Genomic DNA, 27,376 nt, shown 5'->3' with positions numbered 1-27,376 from the left:
GAGCCGACCCCGACCCCCTCTTCTGCCAGGTGGTGGCATGAGTGACCAAAACATGTCCTTCTGCCCCCACCCATTACCTTCTGTGACAGCCGAGAGCTAACTCTGGGGTTATGAGATAACTAGCCCCGCCCCTCACCAGCTGCAGCACACAGGAGCACACACAGCTGGGCAGCAGTCTCAGCTGACTCCGTTGCCAGGGGCACAAGCGAGCCAACCTTGAGGGCATGAGTTCTGAAGAGCTGATTCTCCCCCTCCTCCCACCGTATGCCCTTTACAGCAACTGGGAGGGAGGGCCCTGGACCTTGCCTGGGCAACACTGTAGAGCTGGTCCTGGTGATGTCTGGGTGACCCAGATCTGAGGATCTGAGAGCAGCACTTACCCAGCTCCGAGCTGCAGGCAGCACTGGGTAAGCTGGTGGAGGCACTGCTGGAGACATCACCTGGGCAGTGACCATAAGGGAGCGAACACTTGCAAGACAAGAAGAATGGACGAAAGGGAAAACTATGACTCAATGGACCACACTACAGACAGCTTCCATGACAAGGTTCTTCTCCTTTGTTTTCTTTCTTTTTTTTATTTGTCTGATTTGAGGGGGAGGCGGCAAGGGCCGAGGACAGATGGGAGGAGATGGGGAAATAAGTGGGATCAGAATGATGTCAAAGCTACAAAGAAACAATGAAAGAAAATATTCAATCTCTTTTAAAAGTACAAGTCTTTCATCTGTGGCCTCCTTTAAAAGTCAAAATTAAATTAAATACGTTCTTCAAGAGAGAAAAACCAGGACACCCACACAATCTGAAGAAAGCAAAACCAAAGTCCAACAGTATAAATATCTCAATTAATTATCTGAGATTCACTCACTATCTTCTGGACTCCTCCAAAGGGTTTGGGTTTCTTATCCGGTTCTGCCCTCCGCAGTACACACAGTTCATCTTCCACACTCTGGCTGACTCCACCCCTCTGCAGCTACTGTTCTTGGTGCTCTTCTCATGGTATTGGCACATCCAAAATGCTGGGGTCCCTTGCTGCAACTGGGCTGCACTTTCACCGATATCCTCTCACTGGCTCTCGTCATGATGCCCAGCCTCAATTTCTTCGCATGACCCCTTCAGTCTTGGGCCTTAAAATGCTACAGAAGCATGGCCTCTTCTTGTCACAGTGCCAAGTCACAACGAGTCTCTATTATCCCTTCACGGCTGCAAAACTAGTATCACCTTGGTGATGCTTACACATGACCAGGTCCTGCTGCCAACACAAGGTACAGCCATGGCCGTCTCTGGAACACAGCTTTTGTCTGTTGTCAGAAAAAACTTCCCATTAGAGTTTTACCAGGGATGCTGGTCTCTTCTTAATTGCTTCAGCTAACAGCATCAATTGTCCTAGTAACAAAAAGATTTCACTTTAGTGCTTCTGCTATCTTGTTAATCACAGCTGATATTTTCAGCCCCGGCTAACCAGAACCACAGAATCTTAATTCAAAATAACAAATGGCCCTGACAGCCTTTAAACTTCCTTCTGGAACTCCCCAAGGAGCTTCCATTCTCCGTAGTGCTCTCAACATTCTTACCTTCCAGGTTTTCACAGAACATCCCACCGAGCTCTTAACACTCAATGAGATGGCTCTTCTAGCCCAAAGCTGTAGAGTCTTTCCAGAACCCTCCCCAAATCAGAGTGATGCCCCACTGTGCTGGCACCAACATGTCTTAGCGAGGGTTTCTATGGCTACGTCAAAACACCGTGACAAAAAAGCAGATGGGCGAAGAAAATGTTTATTTGGCTCTCCCTCATTACTGATCATCACTGAAGGAAGTCAGGACAGGATCCACAGGCAGGAGTTGATGCAGAGTCCATGAAGATGTGTTGCTTATTGGCTTGCTTCTCCTGGCTTGCTCAGCCTGCTTTCTTATAGAATCCAGGACCACTAGCCTAGGGATGGTATCACCCACCATGGGGTGTGTCCTCCCCCATTGGTCACTAATTGAGAAAATGCCTTAGAGCTGGATCTCATGGAGGCATTTCCTCAACTGTGGTTCCTTCCTGATGATTCTAGTTTATATCAAGTTGACCCACAAAGCCACGCAGTACAAGCCCTATATGTGGTTCTTTGTGCTTGAATTTAACTAGGCCTGCACCTACAGTGAAGTCTTGTTTTTTTTCCTTTGGGCCATGAGTTTGGAATGTACAGAACAGGCTTAAGACTTAAAGACATTACTTAATAGAATAGGGACAGGTGAATACTGGGTTTGAGAAAAGGGAGCTAATGCACCGAAAATGATAGAGAATGTTGTCCTACAGTGCAATGGCATCCCTAGATCGAAGAGGTCAATTTAGAGCTCAATACTAATGTTAATGATTTTGTTCAACTTGTTTTTTGTTGTTTTTGTTTATATTTTACTTGCTTCTTTCTCTTCCTTCCCTTTTTCTTTCCTTCTCTCCTTCCCTTCCTCCTTTCTTCCTTCTTGTTTGATGGGAACATCCAGTTCACTCACTGAGCTACTGCTTGAGCCAGAAAGCCCCATTTCTGTCTGTCAAAACCCCACTGACTCAAAGAAACTTGGAACAAAGGGAAGGCAGCAAAAAGCCCAGTTCTACATTTTTCAGGGATAAGGCAGCTCCTTCCCTGAAGTTGCCAGCTGCCCAAGGCCCCCACTAAAGAATTCAGTTTTTGACCATACTTGGGCATAAACCCAGCTTGTGGCAGACACACATCACCCATGCCTACAACCTATAGAACCTCCCTGCTTTAGTTCTGGAATGTGACTTCTGCCTCATCTCCTGCCTCAGGCTGGAGAACTCACCCAAGAGTTACTCTGCTCAAATAACCACGTTCTTTTACTTTTTAATTCGGCTTGATCTGGATTATTATGTCAGTGGGGAAACCTATTTATGGGGTACAGAAAATCTATTATTTTCTTTTTATTTATTTCGGTTTTTCTAGACAGGATTTCTTTTGTGTATTATTGGCTGCCCTTACAACTAGTTCTCTGGAACAGGCTAGCTTCCAATTTATTGATTATCTTGCTTTTGTCTCAGGAATCAATGATTAAAAGCAGCTGCCACCATGCCTGGCTTCTGAAATTGATTTTGAGTCAGGGTCTCACCGTGTAGCCATGAGTGGCTTTCAATTCACAATTCACCTTTCTTGGGAGTGCAGAAATTATGGGCTTGCACCTGTACTTTCCTGCAATGTTTTGACATTATAGGCTGGCGCGTGTATGGTTACAGTTGGCCAATCAGGGACCATACTACTAAAAGGAACTTACTTTCCGACCAACAGCATGAATGGTCATAGAGCGCTTCCCCTGCAGACCTCTCTCTCTCTCTCTCTCTCTCTCTCTCTCTCTCTCTCTCTCTCTCTCTCTCTCCTTCAGCTTTGTTTAGCAAATATTACCCCCAGGACCTCTTGGGGGACACCTAGACACATCACAAGGACAAAATGGTGAATGTGCCTTGAGCTGCTAGGAACCAGGGGGCCAGTTTGGGACACTAGCTGAAGTTTGTAATGGCCTGTGAAGTCCACTGGAAGTTGGCCTGTGGCCCAGCAATGCCTTTGCCCATGTACACTTATCCTGCAGGCAACCTGTAGTTCCGACATCCCCCAAACAACATGGGTCCTGTGGCAGCTTGGCCCTCAGATACCAACAGGGGCCCAGATCACAGGGCCATGCGCAGTATCCAACAGTGACAGGAGCCATGGTTGTCAGCACATGCCCCCTTGGCTGTTCCAGGGCCCGGGAACAAGACCTGGGCCTTATTCACAGCCAATGTCCAGCCATCAGCAGGTCATTTATGACAGCCCCTTCCTCAACACTCACCTCTCCAGATGCACCTCTCTCCCCAGCCCACCATCCACTCTGCCTCTCCTTCTCTTCCACTTCCCCTCTCTCACAATGATACCCAAATACCCTACCCTGGGGTTCTAGGCAGGGTCTCAAGTGGTGCTTGATTGAGTCCTGACTGCCCAAGCCACTAAGCATGGTGCAGAGCTATTACTTTTCCTCTTTCCCATGCCCAGGCCTAGAAACCTCAGTCAGCACTTGGTAAAATGCCCGACCAGAGGCAATGGGCAGCTTCCTAGGTGATGTGTTCTGCCTAGACCAAGAAGTTTAGGGGGAGCCATCTTTGTTCTCCACCAACTCAAGTCTTGTCAGGGACCATAAGGAGCAGGTGGCAACTAGTGTTCAGATGTCAACCCACCAGAGACATAGTTACTGATGGAGGATTAATCCTGTCCAGAAAAAATACTGAACCATTTTTCTATCCCTTATTCACACTGTCCATATAACAGAAGTAAAGAGTAAAATTGACAAATATCTTATTCAGGAGTCTAATAAATTTGGTCTCTAAACATGACCATCAAAGATGTTCTTCATATGAAAATGTTTTGATTAATCTTAGTCATATATTGAGAGACTATCCTTCTAGCTAAGTAATTTCCCTCCTGGGGATTTCCACAGTGCCCCCATGAAAATGATAATCACAGCTTGACTTGTTGATCACTTAATCTCCACATGGGGGGAATGGAGGAAGGCATGAAATTCTCAACCATTATGGGTCATCCCAGAGAGGAATGTTTGCTGAGAAAGTCTGTTTCCCAAGATAACCTGTCTCCCTTGGACAAATAATTTCAGTAAGGAAGATGATCCAACTTCCTCATTCCCATGCCCCTCCTATAAAGGTTCAGGTGACTTTCTCCCATTGCATAGCTTCCCTACACAGCAAGAATTTAGGTGCCATTTGCTATGTATCCTCTGTTTGAAGTCAAACTCTGACCTCCTTCCAGCCTTCTGTCCCCATGCACCCTAAAATCTAGCAAATTGAAAACAGTATTTTTTGGGCTCCAAAGAATTCCATCCTGTAAAATGATTAATTCCTGATTAAGTACTCCTTCATACAATTTCCACTACTTGGAGAAGCCTAGAGCAAAACAATCAACAATGCAATCACAAGACAAAGCACAAGCCCGAGAAAGCTTTTCAAAAAGTCCCATTTTTTGCCTCAGAAATGGTTAGTGCAAAAGAAAATTCTAATTTAAAGTTTGCCAAGTGCTGTTGGTTGCAAGAGGTCATGGGAATACACAGCAATGACAACTAGTGTTTAACAAGCTGACCGACCTGAAGAGCCCCACTTGGCAAAGCCGTAGGGTTGATTGTAAATGATTGGTTGTTTTCTGTCAATAACTTTCTCGGGTACCACTACTATACCTCCTTAATAAGAACAGCTGTGGGGTTCTTTCCACAGCCCTTTGATGGTATGTTTTACACTTATAGGGCACACATATAGCTGTGGATGGTCAGGAGGATGATTTCTGCTTAATCTATATAATTTTGATGAACAGAAATAATAGTAGGATATTTTACATTACTCAGACTGACAGAGGATTCTCAGTCACAAAGACAGTCTTTTACACTAACAGCTGTTTGGACTTTAAAGTAGATTCAAAGGAGGCTGGTTGCCCTTAGAGATGAATATTTGGTTGCTCCTAGAGACAAATACATGAGGTCATTTTCCCAGCTGTTTTGCTGATTAAAGGTCAGGATAGAAGCAACTTTATTAGACATAACTGTCTCAGTAATTGATTTTCTGCATATAGTCCCAGTCTCAGGCTCCCAGTCCAGCCAATTGTTTACCATCTGGGAACCCTCACCAACTTAGAGCTACATGCGCGGGTCAATGCACCATCACTAGCCTAAGAGAAATTACATGACTTATTTTGTATTGGGAGAATGGGCCGGGCCCTGAAAATGTAAGTTATCACTGTCCTGAGTGTGGCTGTGAGAGGAACGGCAGTGGTAAGGAGAGAGGTGGCTGTGCGGAGCTCTGTGAGAGCTGCTGCAGAAGTGAGCCAAGTGTGTATGTGCTGACCTCATGAGAGATGAAGAAGCAGAAGTGTGAGGGAGAGCGGAAGTGGGAAAAGTGGAGAAGTTTGTGTGTGAGAGAGCTATGGAAAGAGCCGCTGCTACATAAGAACCATGTGAAGAGCTGTGTGAGAGAGTATGAAGGAACTGTGCGAAGCGCTGTATGGTGAGAGAGCTGTGTAAATGAGCTATGTAAATGAGGTGTGCAGCTGTGTAAATGAGCTATGTAAATGAGGTGTGCAGCTGTGTAAATGAGCTATGTAAATGAGGTGTACAGCTGTGTAAATGAGCTATGTAAATGAGGTGTGCCGCTGTGTAAATGAGCTGTGAAAATGAGGTGTGCAGCTGTGTAAATGAGCTATGTAAATGAGGTGTGCAGCTGTGTAAATGAGCTGTGTAAATGAGGTGTACAGCTGTGTAAATGAGCTATGTAAATGAGGTGTACAGCTATGGCTGGGTGGAGATTTGTCTATGTGTGAAGACAAGGAAGAGGAAGCTGTACAGAAAAGAGATGTAGCAGAGAAATGTATGCAAAAGACAGATGTGTAGCCACGTGAAAATAGGTATGTATGGCCGTGTAGGAGAGATGTATATATGTAAAGAGAGACTATATCAGTATATGGAGATATGCAGCTTTGTGCAGGAAGAATGAGTCAGAGAGCATTTTTAAGACTCGTTAAAAGAGAAAGTTACCATCTGAAAGTGTGGTCCCTTATTTTCCCCCTTAGATAGAAAAAGTCTAGCTCTCCAATAGATAGGAACTTATTTCTAAAGACCCTAAGATAAGAATATTCCTAATCCCTCACTACTCTGAGGCATTTTTTTTTTTTTGATACCCTGGAGCTGGCCTCCCCTGATGTGTTGAAAATTCTCTCCTTCTGTGATGAGGAATTTTGGCCCACTCTCACAAAGGGAACAATCCAACCCTCTCATATCATCATTTTATAAACATCATCATGTTTTAACCAAACACACACAAACATACAATGAGGAGTTTTTTTCTTGGGGAATATAACCTAATGCCAAAGCTTCGGACACGCTCCACAATCTTCCACACCAGTCTGGAGCAGTCCCACCAATGTGGTAGCTCTCCAAGTTCCACGTGCCTTTTCACTACAGCAAGAATGTGGCCCGGACAGAGTTGTTTGCCAGGACAGCTCTGGCTTTGTGCACAATGACGGTGCTCTGGAAAGGAGAAAAGCAACACACTACCCTCTAGGGTAGTCCTGTTGGCACAGTGCCAGGGGAATGTCAAAGCTGCAGAGGCACAGTCTCTGCAATGTCCCAGAAAACAACTTAAAATTCCAGGAGCTCTGGATACACTCACTCTCTCCTGCCTCTAGTAAATCAAGGTGTCCTGTGGGACTAAAATCAGCAGAAATGAATGTCGGATGGGACCAACAAAATACATCTCTCAGCTTCTACATTGGGTTCAAACCCAGCTGCAGTGGTGAGGCTTTCTGAATACCCATGCACCTCGGTGGACATTTAATGCAAGGAAGTAAAAGAATCCCTGATTGATGAAAAAGACATATGGCTTGGATATTCCTGATTGGAGATCCCGAGGCCAAAATCAGTGCAGTTGGGGTAGAAGGAATTCTGAATTCTCTCCAGATCCAGGAATGAGGAGGAGGGGTCTGCTATGCAAACACAATAATCTGGAATGGGACCTTTTCACACCTTATACTTAAACCTATCCATCTCCTTGTTCAGCTGTGTGTTTTGGTTTTTTGAATCAGAGTCTCTCTATTATGGAGCTAGAGTAGCCTAAAACACACAATGTAGTCTAGGCTAGCTTGGCGTTCAAATCACCTACCTCTTCCTCCAAAGCACCGGGATAAAAGGCTTCATTTACCATGTCCTACTCAACCATTTTATAAAAAGAAAATTAGAATACCAACAAGAGAATACAATTACTAAATGCACAGAAAAATGAAATTATATGGCAGCAATACTCAATAGATTATTCAAGAGTTATAAAGTGGATACTAGGGGGCTGGAGAGATGGCTCAGTGGTTAAGAGCATTGCCTGCTCTTCCAAAGGTCCTGAGTTCAATTCCCGGAAACCACATGGTGGCTCACAACCATCTGTAAAGAGGTCTGGTGCCCTCTTCTGGCCTGCAGGCATACACACAGACAGAATATTGTATACATAATAAATAAATAAAGTGGATACTAGATGTTAAGCAAAGTATAGCCAGACTACAATCCGCAGCTGCAGAGAGGCTAGGTAACAAGGAGGACCAAAGAGGAATGCACAGACCACCCTGGGAAGGGAAATTAGATGAGATCTCCTGGGTAAACTGGGGGCGAGGTGGGGCAGTAAAGAGGAGAGGATGGGGGATGAGAACATGATGGAAGGATGGTCGAGATCTGGGGAAAGAGTGGGAGAGCAATGAAAGAGATATTTTTATAGAGAGAGCCATAATGGGGTTAGGGAGAAACCTGGTACTAGGGAAACTCCCAGGAATCCATAAGGATGACTCCAGCAATAGTTGAGAGGGTGCCTGAACTGGTCTCTCCCTGTGATCAGATTGATTAATATCTAAAGAGTCATCACAGAACCTTCATCTAGTAATTGAGGGAACCAGGTGCAGAGATCCACAACCAACTACCAGACCAAGGAGGGAATATATGAGCAAGGGAGGTCAAGATCATGAAGATCTGCAGAGACAACAGAACCAACCTTGTGGAAACTCACAAACCCTAGATTGACAGCTGTGGAGCCTACATGGGACCAAACTAAGCCCTCTGCATGTGGGAGACAGTTGTGTAGCTTGCTGTGAGGGTCCCCCAGGAGTGGGGCCAGGATCTATCCCTGGTACATGATCTATCTAGCTTGTTGGAGCCCGTTCCCTATTGTGGAAGGCCATGCTCAGCCTTAATGCAGGGGGAAAGGTTTGGTTCTGCCCAACTTAATGTGCCAGACTCTATTGACACTGAATGTGCCAGGGGAGGCCTTACCCTTTGGGGGAAGTGAATGGAGGTTGGGCTGGGGGAGGGGACGACAAGGGGCTGGTAGGAAGAGGGGTGGGAGGGAGAACTGTGGTTAGAATGTAAAATGAAATTAATAAAAATAAAAAGATAAATGTCCAGACACTTTTAGATGTACTTGGAACCAAAATAAAAGAAAGAAATTCTTCTCTCACACCATAGAGATGAAGAAATTTTTGGCCCCCAAATAGGAGTGATGTCTACATACACAAGAAAAACTCACAAGCCTCAAGATGGAACTGACAAAGAGATCCTTACCTAATGATGAGGTAGAGACACCTAAGAATTTAACTCTGGTAGCTCACCATGCTGCTATTGCTTCTGCTGTAAATAAAGTGATTTCAACACCTTTATATTCACCAGAGGGACAAATTATCTACACATGCATTAAGGTACAATAAGTGAGGTGACCTGAGTCATTGCAGGCGAATCTTCCAGGCTCTGGTGTATCTTTATCTTTCCTGTGTATCTACACAATCTTGTGTAGACTTGTACGTACACAAGAGGGAGCTATGGAGCAGCCTGAAATGCAAGCCATATCTCAACAGTGAAAGGGGGCAGGAAAGAGGGAAAGGTGCTCAAGGGAAGATGTCATGGGCCATTAACTTAGCATCAATCTCCAAAATCTAACTGGGTGGTTGTAAGAGTGCTCACTTAGGTGAATAAAACTCCTATGCATCAAAACTCCCATTCTCTCAGCTGCCACTGCCTTTTATATGTTGATCCCGAGGACCTCCTGCAGTTTCTAACTTTTGTCAGTCTCAATTCCCCTGTGGTTCTACAAAAACTATTGGGGCTGCAGAAGGATTATGAAAAACTATTTCCTTACTTATGACTAAAATAGTATAGAACTACAAGAAACTGTCAAAATAAATAAAAGCATCAGTAAAAACTGAAAAAGAGAACTCCAAATCTTTGCTTGAAGAATACTGAGAAGTAAGAAGTACAAGATTTCCATGAATGTAGTTGATGATGAGACGGTGACTGTGGAAAGCTTAAAGCACTTACTGCTCTTCCAAAGTACTGAAGTTTGAACCCTAGTACTGAGCTCACTCACCTCACAACTGCTTCTAATTCAAGTTCCTGGAAATCCTACACCCTTTTCTGACTCCAGGTTCTTACATGCATGGGCACACAAACACAACACACTGACAGAAACTATAAACTTTAGGAAAAAAAAAGTTTACATAAATGATAACCAGAAGATGCTTAGTCACATAAGTCTAATTACCAAGAAGGCTTTTCTACCATATGTGTGTGTGTGTATATATATACATATATATGTATATATATACACACATATATATACATACATATATATATACATATATATATATCAACTGTTCAATATGACAAATCTTACAAGTTAAATTACTAGGGCAGAAAAAAGATTTTTCACAATGCTTACATGCATAAGTCTTCATTCTTGGGTGAATTCTTTCATGGCTGGAATGATCATAAAGTTGACGGAACAGTTTCCTCATGCATTACATGAAAACACTTTCCAGTGTGAATTCTTTCATGAGTAATATGGTAAGAGGGACTGGTGAAGGATTTTCCACAGGTCTTACATGCATAAAGCTTCTCTCCAGTGTGAATTCTTTCATGAGAGTTACATCAACGGAATTTGGCAAATGTTCTCTACAATGTTTACATGTTTAAGGTTTCTCTCCAGCGTGAGCCCTTTCATGCTTGTTACGATAGCCAGAGCTGGTGAAGGCTTTCCCACAATGCTTACATGTGTAAGGCTTCTCTCCAGTGTGAATTTTCTCATGACAGTTACGAGAACTCAAAATGGCAAATGTTTTGCCACAGTGCTTACATGCATAAGGTTTCTCTCCAGTGTGACCCCTTTCATGAGCACTACACCAAATAGAACTGATAAAGGCTTTTCCACAATGCTTACACACATAAGGCTTCTCTCCAGTATGAAGTTTTTCATGAGTGTTACGAGAACTCAAAATGGCAAAGGTCTTGCCACAGTGCTTACATGCGTAAGGCTGCTCTCCAGTGTGAATTCTTTCATGAATGTTACGATAACTGGCTTGGGAGAAGGCTTTTCCACAGTGCTTACATGCATAAGGCTTCTCTCCAGTGTGACTTCTTTCATGAGTGATAAGAGAACCCAAAATGACAAAAGTTTTGCCACAGTACTTACATGCATAAGGTTTCTCTCCAGTGTGAATTCTTTCATGAACGTTCCGATAACTGCAATTGTTGAAAGCTTTCCCACAGTGTTTACATGTGTAAGGCTTCTCCCCAGTGTGACTTCTTTCGTGAGTGATACACCCAGTCAAACTGGCAAAGGTTTTGCCACAGTGCTTACATGTGTAAGGTTTCTCTCCAGTGTGAATTCTTTCATGAATGCTGCAAGAAGTGGGACTAAGGAAGCTTTTCCCACAAAGTTTACATACATAAATCTTCTCTCCAGTGTGAATTTTCTCATGACAGTTACGAGACCTCATAATGGCAAAGGTTTTGCCACAATGCTTACATGCGTAAGGTTTCTCTCCAGTGTGAATTCTTTCATGAATGCTGCAATAACTGGAACTTCTGAAGGCTTTTCCACAGTGCTTACACATGTAAGGCTTCTCTCCGTTGTGACCCCTCTCATGAGTGTTGCACCAGCTAGAACTGGTGAAGGCTTTTCCACACTGCTTACATGCATAAGGCTTCTCTCCAGTGTGAGTTACTTTATGTTTCTCAAAACATGAAGCATACTTAAATGTTTTCCCACATTGTTTACAAGTGTATTTTTTCTCTCCAATATGACTTTTTTCAGGGGTGATAAGGTCACTGGAATCAATGAAGACTTCTTCACTGTGGTTATGAGCAAATGATTTCACTTCTGTATGGATTCCATTATCTTCTGCACTACATGTATAGCTTCTTAATATTTTCCCATTGAGTTTATCTCCACATTGTGTTCTCTTGTGAGGCTGATCAGAAAGGAGATTCCTAAAGGCTTCCTTACATTGTTGATTCTTATAAGGTTTCTCTCTGGGAAAAGTTTCAAGTACCTGAAGTGATTCAGAATGACTGGTATTTTCCCAATGTTTCTGATGTATAAAGGACTCCTTACAGTGATATTGTTCCCCTTTAGCTTGGTTTCTGAGATATACAGGTGAGAATGAATGGCCAATGATGCTTCTTACATGCAACTGGCTTTCATATCCTGTTATTGCAGGAGGCATGTCTTCATTAACCATATTCTTTAGAATTGGCTCAAGGTTGTCATCACACTGAATATTATATTCATATCCACAATCTTTCTCAATCAACTGAGTTCTGCAAGAAACGAGAAGACAATTACTATAACAAAAGGGAAACACTGAAGGCTAGTTCATGTGGTCTGCTACAACTTTACTATTAGAGAGGTTGTAGCATAATGCCTCCTATGTTGAGGACAGTGTAACCATTTGTGAAATCCATTATCTGTAAAGAAACAGAGTATTGACTATGGAGGTAGCAGAATGGTGGTGGTGGTGGTGGTGCACACCTTTAATCAAGCACTAGGGAGGCAGAGGTGGACAGAATTCTGTGAGTTCAGTACCAGCCTGATCTACAGAGCTAATTCCAGGACTGCTAGGGCTAAAAAAGAGGAACCCTGTGTCAAAAAAACAAAACCAAAAACCAAAACCAAACAAACACATAGTTTTGGAGGTTAAGAGCAATTCTTGTTCTTCCAATAGACCAGGGTTTTATGACCAGCATTTATGTGGAGAACTCACAAATTCCTGTTAGTCTTGAGTTGAAGAATTTATTGGTGTTTTCTGGCCGCCACAAATCTTTTTACCATAAGTGTACAACGTACACATATGCATACACATAACATAATTAATGGACATAAATGGAGTAAACATCCAGTCACAGGTCTTAGCATTAAGAGAAAGTTATGACATTGACATAAAGTTGTGGAACACTGTGGCATTTGTCATTCTATGTCCTCAACCTGTGTTGGTTAGTTTGTAATCAACCAGAAGCATCTAGGGTCATCAGAGAATAGGGACCCTTCATTGAGAAAATGACTCAAAAACACTGGGCTGTAAACAAGTCTTCGGGAGCATTTTCTCAGTCCTGACTCATGAGGGAGGGCTTAGACGATAGTGGGATGTGTGCCCCTGCACAGGTGGGTATGAGATTTATAAGAAAGATACCTCAGGAATCCATGAGGAGCAAGCTAGTAAGTAACATTCCCCCATAGTCTCTAGTACCATTCTAGTCTCCAGGTTCCTGCCTACTCTGAGCCCCTGTCCTGCCTTTCCTTGTTGTACTGTAACATGGAAGTATAAGTCAAAATAAACCCCATTGCTTCCAAAGATGACTTTGGTCATGGTGATTATCACAGGAACAAAGAGGACTCTCAAACAGAAGTTGGTTACCAGGTTCATGGGGTATTCATTTACCAGAGCTGACCACGTGGCTTTTAGGTCTGTGAAAATGTCTAGAAACTTAGGTTAGATGACCTTAGTCACTGAGTCTGAGAATAAAGAGCTGTCCCAGGAGCTCGGAGGTCAGGAATGCTGACAGTAATGATGGAAGTCTGACTTCTGTGGTTTTAGGGACGATGGAAGGTACCTCAGAGGCTCTACTGGGGCAGTTCCTGTGATATCTCATAAGAACCTATGTTTTCCAATGTTATAGTGTGATTTATATTGTAAGATTAAGAGTATTTAGGAAGAAACAAGCCATGAACGGTTCTAGATTAATAATGTGGTGTGTGTGTGTGTGTGTGTGTGTGTGTGTGTGTGTGTGTGTGTAATGTTGGCAAGAGGTGAAGGGGTTCTAGTTAGTTTCCATCAACTTGACAGAAGCTAGTACACACATCTGAGAGAGAAGAGGAAACACCAAAGGAGAAAGTGGCTTTGCCAGACTGACAGATATGTCTGTGGAGACATCTCCTGATTACTATGGATGTTGTAACCTAGAGAGGTGGGCCGGGGTTAAAGGAAGGTGGCTGAATAAGGGATGAGCACACAGTACACAGCATCTCTCCATTACCTCTGCTTTAGTTCCTCTCTGCTTCCCTTTATTATGGAACTGTGACAAGGAAGGGTAAGTAAACTAAACATGAGTTCCACCTCAGAGTTGTTTTCTTTCACAGTAAAAGAAAGGGAACAAACATAGCACTTTCTATTCAAAGCCTCAAAAAGGTATACAGAATGATTCTAAATAAGTTTAAATATGACAGGAAGATTTTGTGTAGCAAACTCTTGGAAAAGCTCTTTCAGATTAATGTTCTATCACGTTAGTGATATTCACAGATTGTAGATGATACAGATTACACAAACAGGGAATGAGATAATTCAGTGCTCTGATATAGGAATTTGGGGTTAGATTCAATGTGCAATTAGACAGATATAGATCATTTAGTAGGTTCTCGGTCATCATCTCACTTGTAAATGTTAGATATAAATTGCTTCCTATTGAATATAATTTACCTCAGACTTCTGCAGAGATCTTTGTAGTTCTCTTCAATGTTTTGTTCTAGTCCTTTTTCTAAAATTAAACCCAAAGAATTCATTATAACATCTTCAATATTAAAAAAAAAATACAATCCCACTCTTAAGACATGGGCATGCTCGCTAAATTAACCACATGTTCAATTCAAGGATCCAAATCACAACACTACACACACAAACTGGGAACAGTTGCTCTCTGACTGAATAAGCAATGGGAACAGGTTGTGTTTTTACCTATGGACATAAAGTTCAAAAGTGTCTCCCCCATCACATCTCTGTAGAGTGTCTTTTGACTGGAATCCAACAAAGCCCACTCTCTTGAGGTGAATTTCACAGCCACATCCTCCAAGGTCACAGACTCCTGAAACAGAGCACATGTTATATGGTTACCTGTAACTGTGGGCTGACGCTATACAGAATCACTGAGCACTGCGGATTCTGAGGACACTTCTAAATGATGATGTCAATAAAGGTTAATTCTGAAACACCTGTAGAATGCTCTCTTGAGTTCTTATTGTAAGAAAGGCAGATACACAGTCTCCGTTACGATTCTGTTGCTGAGATGAGAGCCCATGATCAAGGCGGCTATTATAAAAGACATCATCTAATCTGGACTTCTTTACCCTTTAGAGGGTTGGTCCATGATTACAATGACAGGAAGCAGACAGGCATGGAGCTAGAAGAGTGCCTGCATGTTTTACTCCTGGAAAAGGCAGCAGACAAAAAGACAGACAGAATGCCAGAAATGAGCTTTTAAACCTCAAAGAACACCCCAGTGACATACCTCCTACACTGAGACAAAATTTCCTAATAGTTTTCAATGAGTTTCACTAAGAACTAAGGTTTCAAATACATGAGCCTACGGGGCAAGGCACACACACACACAGACACACACTTGAGATGAAGCCCTTTGTGAACTATATAGGGATTACATTAGTGGAAGGAGTGAGCTGAGAAACTACACAACTACACTATTTGTGATTGTGTGTGATGTGACCAGCCCCTCCACTGTTGTGCCTTTAATGGACTGTACCTTCAGTTCTGCTTTTTTTTAAAAAAAAATATTTATTTATTATGTATACAACATTCTGCCTCAATGTATGCTCGCACACCAGAGGAGGGCACCAGATCTCAGTACAGATGGTTGTGAGCCACCATGTGGTTGCTGGGAATTGAACTCAGGACCTCTGGAAGAGCAGCCGGTGCTCTTAACCTCTGAGCCATCTCTCCAGCCCCTTCAGTTCTGCTTTAAGTCACATTACCCAGAGTCATTTATGACAACTGGATGAGAAGCCCAATACAAGAAGCAGATTTTTTAAAAAACTTGAACCCTTGTTGTAAGTAAAACTAACAGGTCCTCTGTTGGCATTAGAACTTGTAGAAGGAACATGGAAGAACTGGCAAGAAAATTCTCTTTAGACAAAAACAAGACAACCCGAGAACACACAGAATGCAAAACTGAATAAATCAGTCAGGGAGACACTTATAGGACAAAACTGCTAAAAATAAATGCCTACAGCAGAGACAAGTGTCAGGAAGGTTCAGTGGGAAGTGAGGATTTAGTCAGGAACTAGAGGAAGAGCAGTTCCTGTGTTATTGAATTCAAGAATATAACTTCATTCTTCTGTACATCAGAGAGCTTGAAATGAACTTGAAAGCAAAGATTGTCAAGTCCTTGGTAGAAGAAAAGAATACAAGCAAGTTAAAATTTTCAACAAGGAGAACTGCTATCAGAGATAACAAGATTAATAGTCATTAGGACAAGTGTAGAGCAGACAGCTGAGCACATGGAACTCCATTGGCATGGTCTCTTCACACAGTCCTCTCTGAACAATGAACTTAGGGATCTGTGGGTATCCTTCACAGAAGAATTATCTTTGGTGTGCTGTGTCTATGTCTGCTTTTAAAATAGCAACAAGTTACTTCTTTTAGTTATGCCTCAGTAACTCCTCATTGCCTTCAAATACCTTTGGAAAACATAGGATAATGGGAAATAAGCTGATTTGAAATGAAGTATTTTGAGGTGTATGTGCAATAGAGCAAACTGTTCTCTGGGGAATGCTCAAGAAGAATTTTTCTTTTAATGTTTTCACAACTTCCTCTTCTAAATAAGTGGGCCTGCACAGTTCTATGGTGTAGGAGGTCTTTCTGTCTATGTGTTGCATTCATTGGTGAATAAAGGAACTGCTTTGGGCCTATATCAGAGCTATAGGGGAACAGCTAGGTGGGGAAAACTAAACAGAATGCTGGGAGGAAGAAGGCAGAGTCAGAGAGGGATGCCATGGAGACACCAGAGTCAGACATGCCAAATCTTTGCAGGTAAGCCACTGTCACGTGGCCATGTACAGATTAATAGAAATGGGTTGAATTAATATAAGAGTTAGCCAGTAAGAAGCTAGAGTGAATGGGCCAAGCAGTTATTTAATTAATATAGTTTCTATGTGATTATTTCAGGTGTAAGCTAGCCGGGCAGCCGGGAACCACAAGCAACCTCCCTCCAACAGTACTAAACTCAGATGACTATGGGAAATGCACGCTCAGTTAACAAGGCTTACCAAATGTAATCCTGTTGGTTCAAACATAGAATCTTTTTGCATGCTGTGTCTAGCTAGGACTTAACTATTATCCATTTTTCTCAGGTTCACCTAAAGATACCATTGCTGCCAAATTACAGGAAATAATTTTAAGAACATGACACATCCCCAAGAGGTGGAATTAGTGGGTATTGGTCTTTTGGTGGGTTACGGACGCTTGTCATTACAAGCTGTTATCAGTTATAGTCAGGGAGGAAACTAAACAAAGGAGGTAAGATTAAGAAATTTCTTTCTTTCTTTCTTTCTTTCTTTCTTTCTTTCTTTCTTTCTTTCCTTCTTTCTTTCATCCATCCTTCTTTCTCTCCTATCTAGTGAAAAAATAAGGAGGCAGGGAATATAGGAATGACAGAATAAAAGGGTAGATTATTGAGTCTACTTTTATGCTTAAAAGAAACTACTAGTCTCAAATATTTTACACTGGTATGGATTTCAGTATATCTATACAAATTTAAGGTTTTTTTTGTTATAATATACTGTACATATGTTTCTACTCTTCTTTAAGGTATTGTAGTATGCAGCTCTCTCTCTCTCTCTCTCTCTCACACACACACACACACACACACACACACACACACACACACACACACACCATCTCCTCTACCATATATGGGAACAGTCATATTCTCTTCTATTTTTCATTCACCCGCCCCCATCCCCGGATTCCAGAAGCTCAGGGCACACTCACCATTCTGTGCATGTGATATATCTAGGTGTCCACCTGAGGATGCCAGAAGTCAGCAGAACACAAAGTCACCCAAAACAGGTGCTCAGGAGAATACCCTTTTCTAATAAAAAGAAAACAAAATATAAAGCTCCAAGTACATTCCAACACAGCAACAATATATAGGGCTTGATAGGGAACCTCAGATATTAGAGATGAGGTCTCTCATTTCATTTTCAATATATTCATTCTCTGCCAATATACTTAAAACACACCAACGAGGGAATACAATTACTCACCAGATGGACAAAATAGATATACATGGCAGGAGTATTCCAACTGGATTCTGAGTTATGAAAAGCATCTCTTAAATTTCAGAAAAGGTTTTCTTTGCCCAAGGTCATAAAGAAAACCTCCAGTCACTAAATTACACCCAAACTTCAGAATCTCACAGACTGCTAAAAGTAAAATAAAATAAAAATTCACAATGGCCATTCTTTAGTGATGATACAAAGATACTAAGTCACTTAACCTTGGAACCTCATTCTGGCTAGTATTGCTTCCAGGGCCATGAATAACTTCTTCAACATCACAATATTCATTAGACAAATAATGTCACTCACATGAACATTAAGACTTATTTCATTTCATGTGTATGAATTTTTTATCTTATTGCAGGTACCTCAGTGTACTTCATATGTGTTTGGTGTCAAGGGAAGCCAGAAGACATTACATTCCCTGAAAGTGGAGTTATAGACTGTGTGAGTGGATTCTGAGAATCAAACATGGCTCTTTGGAAAAGAAATCTGTGCTCTTAACTGCTGACCCATCTCTCCATCCCTTATTCTCGTTAAGATTTAAACAGAAATAAACAGTAAAATTCACCAATACTTTCTTTAGGTGTCTATCAAATTGGGTCTCAAAACATGACCATCATAGATGCTCTTCATATGAGAGGGAGTGTTTTTGGCCAATTTTAGCAATAATGTGCACACACACACACACACACACACACACACACACACACACACCAAAACTACCAGTACCATTGAAAGAACAACAAAAACAAATTTAAAAGAATTAACAGGGCTGGGGAGATGGCTCAGAGGTTAAGAGCACTGCTTGCTCTTCCAGAGGTCCTGAGTTCAATTCTCAGCAACCACATAGTGGCTCACATCTGTAATGAGGTTTGGTGCCCTCTTCTGGCATGCAAGTATACATGCAGGAGAAACACTGCATACATGATAAATAAATAAATCAACAAACACTGCTGGTTGATATCAATGGTCTGAATTCCCCGAATAAAAACACACAAACTAACAGGATGGATGTGGAAACAGGGTCTGTATGCTGCTTCCAGGAAATGCACCTCAACATCAAGGATAGACATCACTTCCAGGAAAAGTGATAGAACAGATTATTCCAAGAAAATGGATTCAAAAGTAAGCCAATGTGGCCATTTTATTTTATTTTTTAATTAATTAATTAATTAATTTATTATGTATACAATATTCTGTCTGTGTGTATGCCTGCAGGCCAGAAGAGGGCACCAGACCCCACTAAAGATGGTTGTGAGCCACCATGTGGTTGCTGGGAATTGAACTCAGGACCTTTGGAAGAGCAGGCAATGCTCTTAACCTCTGAGCCATCTCTCCAGCCCTTCAGTGTAGCCATTTTAATATCTGACAAAATAGACTTCAAACTAAAACTAATCAGAAGATACAGGAAAGGACACCATATACTCAAAGGACATTCCTATTCTTAACATCTATTTCCCAAAAACAAGGGCATCTAAGTTTGTTTAAACAAGCAAACAGAAACACAAGCACTGCTACAGCTTAATTGACCTATTGACGCTCACACAATAATAGTGAGAGACTTCACTATTCCACTCCCAGCAATACACAGATCATCCACATAAAACTAAGCAGAGAAATGCTGGATCTAACCCACAGTATAAACTAAATGAACTAAAGAAATACAAAACATCTCACCCAAATTCAAAAGAATATACCTTATGCTCGAGACCCCATGGAACTCTGCAAAATGATCACATATTTAGGCACAGAGCAAGTCTACCGAGAAACAGCAAAACTGAAATACAATCCTGCATTTTATCTAAGCATCATGAAGTGAAACTGAGTATCAACAAGAGAAACCACAGAAAACTTTACTCCATGGGATGTGAACAACTAACTACAGAATAAACAATTATATGGATAAAATTATACAATTTACACTAATAAAAATATGCCAAGATAGAATTCATAAATGAAAGACTCCCTAGAATTGCATGAATACACAAAATGCACAAACTTAGGAAAGGCAATGATGACATTTCTAAGATGCACATTCATCACACAAATTGCCTACATACAAAAAAAAATCAAACAGATCTCAAGAATAACTTAACAACACACTTGGAATATCAAGAAGAAATCACACTCAAAATGAGTAGAAGATAATATGTAATCAAACTCAGGGCTGAAATCAATAAAATACAACCAACAAACAATACAAACATCAGTAAAATAAAGAGTTTTCTCACTGAAAAAAATGAGATTAGCAGACCCTTGTCCAAATTAACTAAAAAGCACAGAGAAGAACCATATTAACACAATTAAAAATGAAAAGGTATTCAAGAAATATCTGATAAAATCCAACAACTCTTCATTGGGGTGGGAGGTCCTTCTGTCTATGTGTTGCTTTTATTGGTTAATGAATAAAGAAACGGCTTTGAGCCTATAGCAGAGCAGGACAGAACAGAGCTAGGTGGGGAAAACTAAACTGAATGCTGGGAAAAGGCAGAGTAGGGAGAAGCCATGTAATCCTGCTGAATAAAGATGCCAGAACTTTACCCAGTAAACCACAGCCTCATAGCAATACACAGATTAATAGAAATGGGTTAAATTAAGATGTAAGAGTTAGCCAGTAAGAAGCTAGAGCTAATGGGCCAAGCAGTGATTTAATTAATACAGTTGCTGTGTGATTATTTCAAGAGTCTGGGCGGCCTGCTACTACACTTCATGATAAAAATCCAGGAGAAATTAGAGATTCAAGGGGCATGCTCAACATAATAAAGGCAGTTTACAGTGATCCCAGGAGCAACAACCTAGATGAAAGAAAGACAATTCTACAACCCAAAACAAGACAAGGTTGTTCACACTCTCTCTACACCTATATTATGTGGTCCACTTTTTTTAATAACTTATTTTATGTGCATTGGTGTGAGTGTGTCAGATCCCCTGGAATAGAGTTACAGACAATTGTGAGCTGCCATTGGGTGCTGGGAACTGAACCTGGGTTCTCTGGAAGAACAACCAGTGCTGTTAAGCACTGAGCCATCTCTCCAGTTCGTGGTCCATTTTTTCTTTTAACTATGTTGTTTGAGTTCCTGATATTTAGTTGCCTTATTTTTAATTTGATATATATTCCAGCCACAAATCCTCTGACATATGTATACCTTACAAAGATTTTCTGTGGAATGCCTCTCCTCTGAGTTCCTTTTCTTTGTTGTCCAGAAACTTTTCAGTAGGAGGTGACTTCAGTAGAATCTTGCAAAACAGGATAAATATATAGGCATATAGCCAGTGGGGATAGTTCTGATTATGTGATGTGAATGAACAAGGAGGAAATACTGGAGGCCGAAGGTTTAAATATGGATGAAAGCAGAATAGAGGAAAGTAGGGTTAGGAAGTGTGTTAAAGAAAGCTACATATGTATTTTAAAAGCCTTCTGAAACACCACTAGCTTCTAAGCTACTTAAAAATACCTTTATGGGGGAAGAGCAGAGCATCACTATGAAGTCCTGGCTCTCCTGGAACTCTGTCTTTCTGTGTAGACCAGATTTTGAATTCTGCATGTAGGAGAGCAGTCTAACCACAAACCCACAAAGCTCTGAGCAAGCCACTATCACCACACATTAGAGAAAAAGCTGGTCCCAAAATCCACGAGTGACTAAATAAAATGTCAGTGTCAGGCACACGTCACTGGTCAGAGAGGTTTCCAAGGCACAAAACGATATAGCCTATTGTTATTGCTGTTGGTAGCCCAGAAAAGGAAGATGATAAAATCCTATTGCTAAAGACACAACACTTGTGGATTGCACGACACAGAGAAATCAACCACGAGCTGACCAGGAAAGTCCCAGTTGCCCATCGGTCATAGTGTTGAAATATACTATGAAACCAGGGTATCCTGAGGTAAACCAGAATGCTACAAAATAGATGCCAGACAAGATATGCCAATAGGAAAGAATATTGATGAAGCTAAGCAACTATTGCCAGTTAATTTCAGGCCTGTTCCACAGAAGGGAAAACATACCTGGTACTTTAACAGAGTCAAAACCCATGGCTACGGAAGTCATAAGTTCTCAGAGAGAACCTACTGTTTTTCTAAGTGGTTGTGTTGACACACTGCCTTCTAAATATTTGTGATTCATCCATAGATTTCTGCTGCTAACAGCCTGGCTCAGAGAAGCTCCTTATTGTAGTAATGGTAGTTTATACAGAGATGCATTGCAATTTAAATTGTAAAAACAAGGGGCTGGAGAGATGGGTCAGTGGTTAAGAGCATTGCCTGTTCTTTCAAAGGTTCTGAGTTCAATTCCCGGCAACCACATGGTGGCTCACAACCATCTGTAATGAGGTCTGGTGCCCTCTTCTGGCCTACAGACATACACACAGACAGAATATTGTATACATAATAAATAAATATTAAAAAAACAATAAATTGTAAAAACAAGCAACCATGACTACTCAGCATAGACGTGACAATTCTATCTGACCCCTAACCCTGAAATCTCAGAAAACATTGCAAAAAGGGGAGCAGAAGTGTGAAATGCCGGGTTCTGCGTGTGACACAGCTGTTGCACACCTGAATTCACAACTGCTGTGACCACACTCATAAGATCTCCATGTGATCCTGGCTGGGAAAAACTCCAGCAATGCACGGAGGTGGACTTTGAAGCCCCAGCCCTTACTAAGATGCTAGTTTTGGTTGATGGATTCTAGGGAAGGGAGAGTCACTGTTCTTTAGGAATGTGGCCCCGAGCACACTGTAAATAAGGGCTGCAATAATTAGACTTAGTGGGGTATAAGTACATTATTTAAAAAAAAAAAAGGAGCTGTCTCAATACTCCGGTTTATCTAACACTAGCGTAACCTCTGTTATTCTAAGAATAGTTCCTCATTTCTTTCCTCTTTACACCACTTTTGCAGGTGCTAGGATTTCAATCGTGAGCCACTATGATCAGCAACACCTAACACTTTTCTTCCCTTCAATCATTGTCTCACAGCTGTTCTACACAATCCCTACTATGGAGCTATTTTTCCTGGAGAAGAAATAAAGTTGGGTCATATATTCTACTGTCCTGTCACTGCCTGCTAACCGGTGTGTATACACACACACACACACACACACACACACAGAGCACTCACGAGTAACTGACCTTTAAATTGAAATTTGTAATGATAGTTTGTAAGCTTTTATGTGTAACACCTTTATTGCAAGAAACTAGGTTTTGCTTAATTTTCTTTAAGCATTATTTTAATTAAAGCAATATTAATTTCAGAAGAGGAAAATGTCTGCTGAGTCGTCCGTCTCTCTTGGGCAAATGATTTCAGGAGGGAAGGACTACATACAAACACAACCCAGGAAGCTGCATCAACTTCCTCATTCCCATGTCCCTTCCCATGTCCTATGATGGGTCCCAGACAGCTTGCTCCCAGTGCACAGCAGGAAAATCAGTGTTATTTGCTGTCTGTGCTCATGACCAGTGTTGTCTGCTGAGATCAGACTCTGGTCTCTTTCCACCACAACACAGCTCAGCTTCTACACAGGATTCATCCCCAGTGGCAGTGATGACGCTTCATGAATATCCATGCACCTCAGTGGACATTTGAAACAGGGAAGTAACAGCACCTCTGACTGTCTACAGACACAGAAAACCTGGATATTCCTGATTGAAGATCCTAATGCCAAACTCAATACAGTTGATTGATATCCTTAAAAGGGATAAGGGTAGAGGAATAATGGGATTGAGGGAATCCCTAGGTCTGTGCAGACACAGAACAGAAATGGGCCTGCTATGCAAACACAAGGGTGTGGAATGAGGTGAACACATTTGTGGTTTTTTACACCTCAAGCTTCAACTTATCCATTATTCTAATGATTTTTAATGAAAATAAAATTTAACTGCTGTATACTTTACTAAACCTTGACAGTGAATGATTTTAAATAAACTTAAGACTTGATTTTTAATTAGAGATATGACGTATCTACTGGAAACTATAAGCAATTATTTTGAAGAAATGTACTGCCTGGGGTTTATGTTTTAAGGATATTAATTACTTAAGGAAGTCTGAGATCACAGGAATGAGTCATTTGCTCAATCTTTACATTTTAGGAATCACGAAGACTAAAGGATCAGCTCTGAGGTGAGGGCCTTGTTGACAATAATGAAATTTTGTCATACAAGTTACTATGTCTTAAAAGAAACAAGAACATCTTAGACTTCTTATAGCCTCAGATCTGAGATTATGACTAACTTAATAACATATTGACTAATGTTTTATCTAACTACAATAAAAAGGAAGCTTTAATTATACTGTGAACTAAAAGAAATTTAGGCCAACCTGGAAGTTTTAATTTAAAGATCACTTAATTATAAGCCAAATTGTAGAATGGAAACTATATAAAAACACAAGTACAAGAAAACACTACATATACACACGTATCTCCAAGATCATTTTAAAGACAAAGATATTGTAATATTTTTCAGTTGTAGCTTAGGCTATTGTTTAGATCTTAGTTCATATTTTATTAGCATTACCCATCCTGAATCGAAAGCCTGTCTTTTAGAAAACATGATTATAATCTGAGTAGAACACCTTGATGTCAAAGACATGGATAGAGCCTAATCTCATAATTATTAAGGTTTAAGTACACAGAACAGACATCAGCTTTCTTAGGGTGTACAGGCTAACTATGATTAACATATATCACTTATATGTAGGACATTCCAAGTAATAAAAATATATTTAAAAGTTTTGCTCGGCTTTTTAATAACAAAACAACAAAACAGATGTCCACAGAGCTAGAAAACAGTTAAGCAGGTGAAAAGCTTGCCCTGCAACCCCAAAGACCTCAAACCCTATTGAGGATGTGCGCAAAAGTGAATACATACTCACCATTAGTGAGAGTTTAACATGCTGGAATTAACAAGCAAATCAACGTGTGCCTGCCTCAAAAGTAAGAAATAGAAATAGCATCTCACCAAGACAAACCTCTCTGGGCTTCTCCTGAAAAGAGTCCGCACACTACAACATATACATGCACACGCATGGTGATTGATGCTCTAGTCCCAGTTGGTGAAAAGGAATCAGTGTGGATCTTCATCAGGTGATGTCTGGATAATGGAGATGCGGCACATAAATATAATGATTTCCACTCAGCAATGAAGAAAACTGAAATGAAATTCCCAGCAGATGGGTGATAATGGAAATGTAATTACATTGAGTCAGGTAACCAGAGCCCACAAAGTAAGGCACGGTGATGCAAGACTTTCATCTCAGAATGCATGAAGCAGAGAAGGGCGATCTCTGAGTTCAAGGTTAGGCTAGTCAACACAAGGAGATCCAGGGCTACAGAAAGAAAAACCCTACTGCCAAAACCAAACCAAAACAAAACAGATCCTAATAGCCAGGCAGTGATGGGGAAACCCTGTCTCCGAAAGAAAAAAAGAAAAATATTAATTACAAATTAACTGAGTATCAAAATAACTACACGTAATAAATATATTACAAGTGTATCCCACACTCAAGCCAATGTTCAAATAAAAAACATTTTCTCTACTAGGTAGAAAGCTCACTTGTCTTTCTCTCAGATGAATATTCTGAAGCTTCCCAAATGGTCAGAAATTACACTACCTACATAAACCAACTATCCAGAGGCAAAGGGAAAGAGATGAAATATTAATTTTTTCCCCAAGGACTGAAAATGTGGAAATAACTTGTTAGAAAATTAACACTCGTTAGGTGGGGTAGTGGTGGCGCATGCCTTTAATCCTAGGGACTCGGGAGGCAGGGTCTGGACAGGCTCCAAAGCTACAGAGAAACCCTGTCTTGAAAAACCAAAAAAAGAAAAAAGATAAAAAAGAAAATTAATTGACACTCGCAATCCCTTTTGTTTAAAGCAGCGTACAGCAAACATACAATGCCAATTCCATAAAGCTCTTTCCGAGCTTCACTGGCCTTTTCTGCAAAGTTGGAGAAAACATTTCAAAATTCCAAAATTCTTAAAAGATCACTGCAAAACAAAAATGAAGCAAGTTGAAATTTCTCTCTTCAAACTAGTAATTCTGGCCATCTGCAGTTAGGAGGACAATTAAAAATTCTCACAGTTATCATTTTAAAAAATGGAAGAAAAGGGCAAACACCATACAGGATGAGATAGGTGTTAAGGCAATTTGGTGGGAAACTTCTCTAATAGCAAAAAGCATGGGAAACAATTTAAGGGGGACCAGATGAGAGAGGAAAGGGAAGACGAGACGAAAGAACCCCAAGGAGATATCGTGCAAAAAACAAAAACAAAAACAAAAAAAAAAACAACCGAAAGAACAGACAAACAAACAAAACGTAAATCAGCCCAAACAGAAGCACAAGAGAATGGAAACTGCAAGGACCAAGCAGGTCCCTACACAGGGCAGTCTGGACACAGCATCACCAACCGCCCGCACTGCAAAATCTGTGTAGGCGCAGGTTCTCTGTAAGGACTCACCCAAGAGAGCTGTGATTGCGATGAAGCAACTTCACCCAGACAGAAGCGCGTGGGACGCGAGGCTCTAGGCCGCCTGCGGGGTGCACACTTTAAGCACAGGTGGGCACAGGCATTGCTGAGCCAGACTCCGCCTTCCACTGGATTGCACGGCACCAGGGAAACGCCAGGTCACTTAACTCCAAAGCAGCTAGAGTTCCACACCCGCCCCCAGGATTCCAGCAGCCCAAAGCGCACTCACCATTCCGTGCATCTGACGTGGCCAGGTGTCCTCCCAAAGAGGACTGCACTCAGCAGGAAATAAGGTCACCCAAAACAGGTCTTCCCAAGGATCCCGTATATTAAGCAAAGCGTTAAAAAAAAAAAAAAAAAAAAAAGCTTCCTGGACTCAAGCTCTGACTATCCGTGCTCCTCATTGGACAGTTTTTTCTTTTAGTAATATGGTCCCTGATTGGCGAACTGTATGTCAGCCACTCTGTCACCATTAAGTGCTAAACATTTTAGAAAAAGTCAGGCGAAAGATCTACTGCCAGTATTTTTAAGGGAGGCAGAGTTTTGTAGTGACCCTGATTCAAACCAAACAAATATTACAGACATGGTGGTAAGCATTTTTTTTTCCTTGACGGGAGTTCGCTTTGTCGATCCCCTTGCCTCTGCCTCCCAAATGCTGGGATTAAAGGCGTTCCCCACGCAACCCAATGAGTGGCAGGCATTTTTAGTCCCTGAAATGTTGAGGAAGTAGCAAGATCACTAAATTGGAGGCTCACTTTATACAGAGAACTTCAGCACATACTACCTAAAAATATCCTGTCTAGAAAAAAATTATTTAAAAAACAAACAATACAAAACCAAATAAACTAAACAAAGAACACATTAACATATAGGTCTTGTGCTCTGAAATAAACCTATTCCATTTGAGGATTTCATTGCTTGGTAAGAACATGCTCTGAGATTTTGGGTGCAGTATTCTGAGAATACCCAGTATTCCCCACTTGCTTTTTCTGTGAAGCTGATCTTTTCTTTTCTTTTCT

At 41.2% G+C, this 27,376-nt stretch overlaps 1 protein-coding gene across 3 annotated transcripts; it reads right to left on the bottom strand.

Moving 5' to 3' along the window:
- Positions 1-535: 535 nt before the first annotated feature.
- On the bottom strand, positions 536-26,700 carry LOC142856573 (uncharacterized). Of its 3 annotated transcripts, none has more exons than XM_075984189.1 (7): positions 26,587-26,692; positions 24,847-24,978; positions 17,595-17,694; positions 14,550-14,676; positions 14,295-14,352; positions 10,262-12,141; positions 536-1,380 (listed from the first exon to the last, which is right to left on the bottom strand). In XM_075984189.1, the coding sequence occupies exons 3-6, from the start codon at positions 17,604-17,606 to the stop codon at positions 10,512-10,514; spliced, it is 1,827 nt and encodes a 608-aa protein (XP_075840304.1). In that variant the 5' UTR covers positions 17,607-17,694; positions 24,847-24,978; positions 26,587-26,692; the 3' UTR covers positions 536-1,380; positions 10,262-10,511. The 3 variants fall into 3 exon arrangements, with proteins under 3 accessions (XP_075840304.1, XP_075840305.1, XP_075840306.1); XM_075984190.1 differs by having other exon boundaries at positions 564-1,380; positions 26,349-26,600; XM_075984191.1 differs by lacking the exon at positions 24,847-24,978 and having other exon boundaries at positions 564-1,380; positions 26,587-26,700.
- Positions 26,701-27,376: the final 676 nt, after the last annotated feature.

The sequence above is a fragment of the Microtus pennsylvanicus genome, chromosome 8 (assembly GCF_037038515.1).
Source record: "Microtus pennsylvanicus isolate mMicPen1 chromosome 8, mMicPen1.hap1, whole genome shotgun sequence".
Classification (NCBI taxonomy): domain Eukaryota; kingdom Metazoa; phylum Chordata; class Mammalia; order Rodentia; family Cricetidae; genus Microtus; species Microtus pennsylvanicus.
The sequence above is the reverse complement of the archived record's forward strand: the minus strand, read 5'-3'. Positions and strand labels throughout refer to the sequence as shown.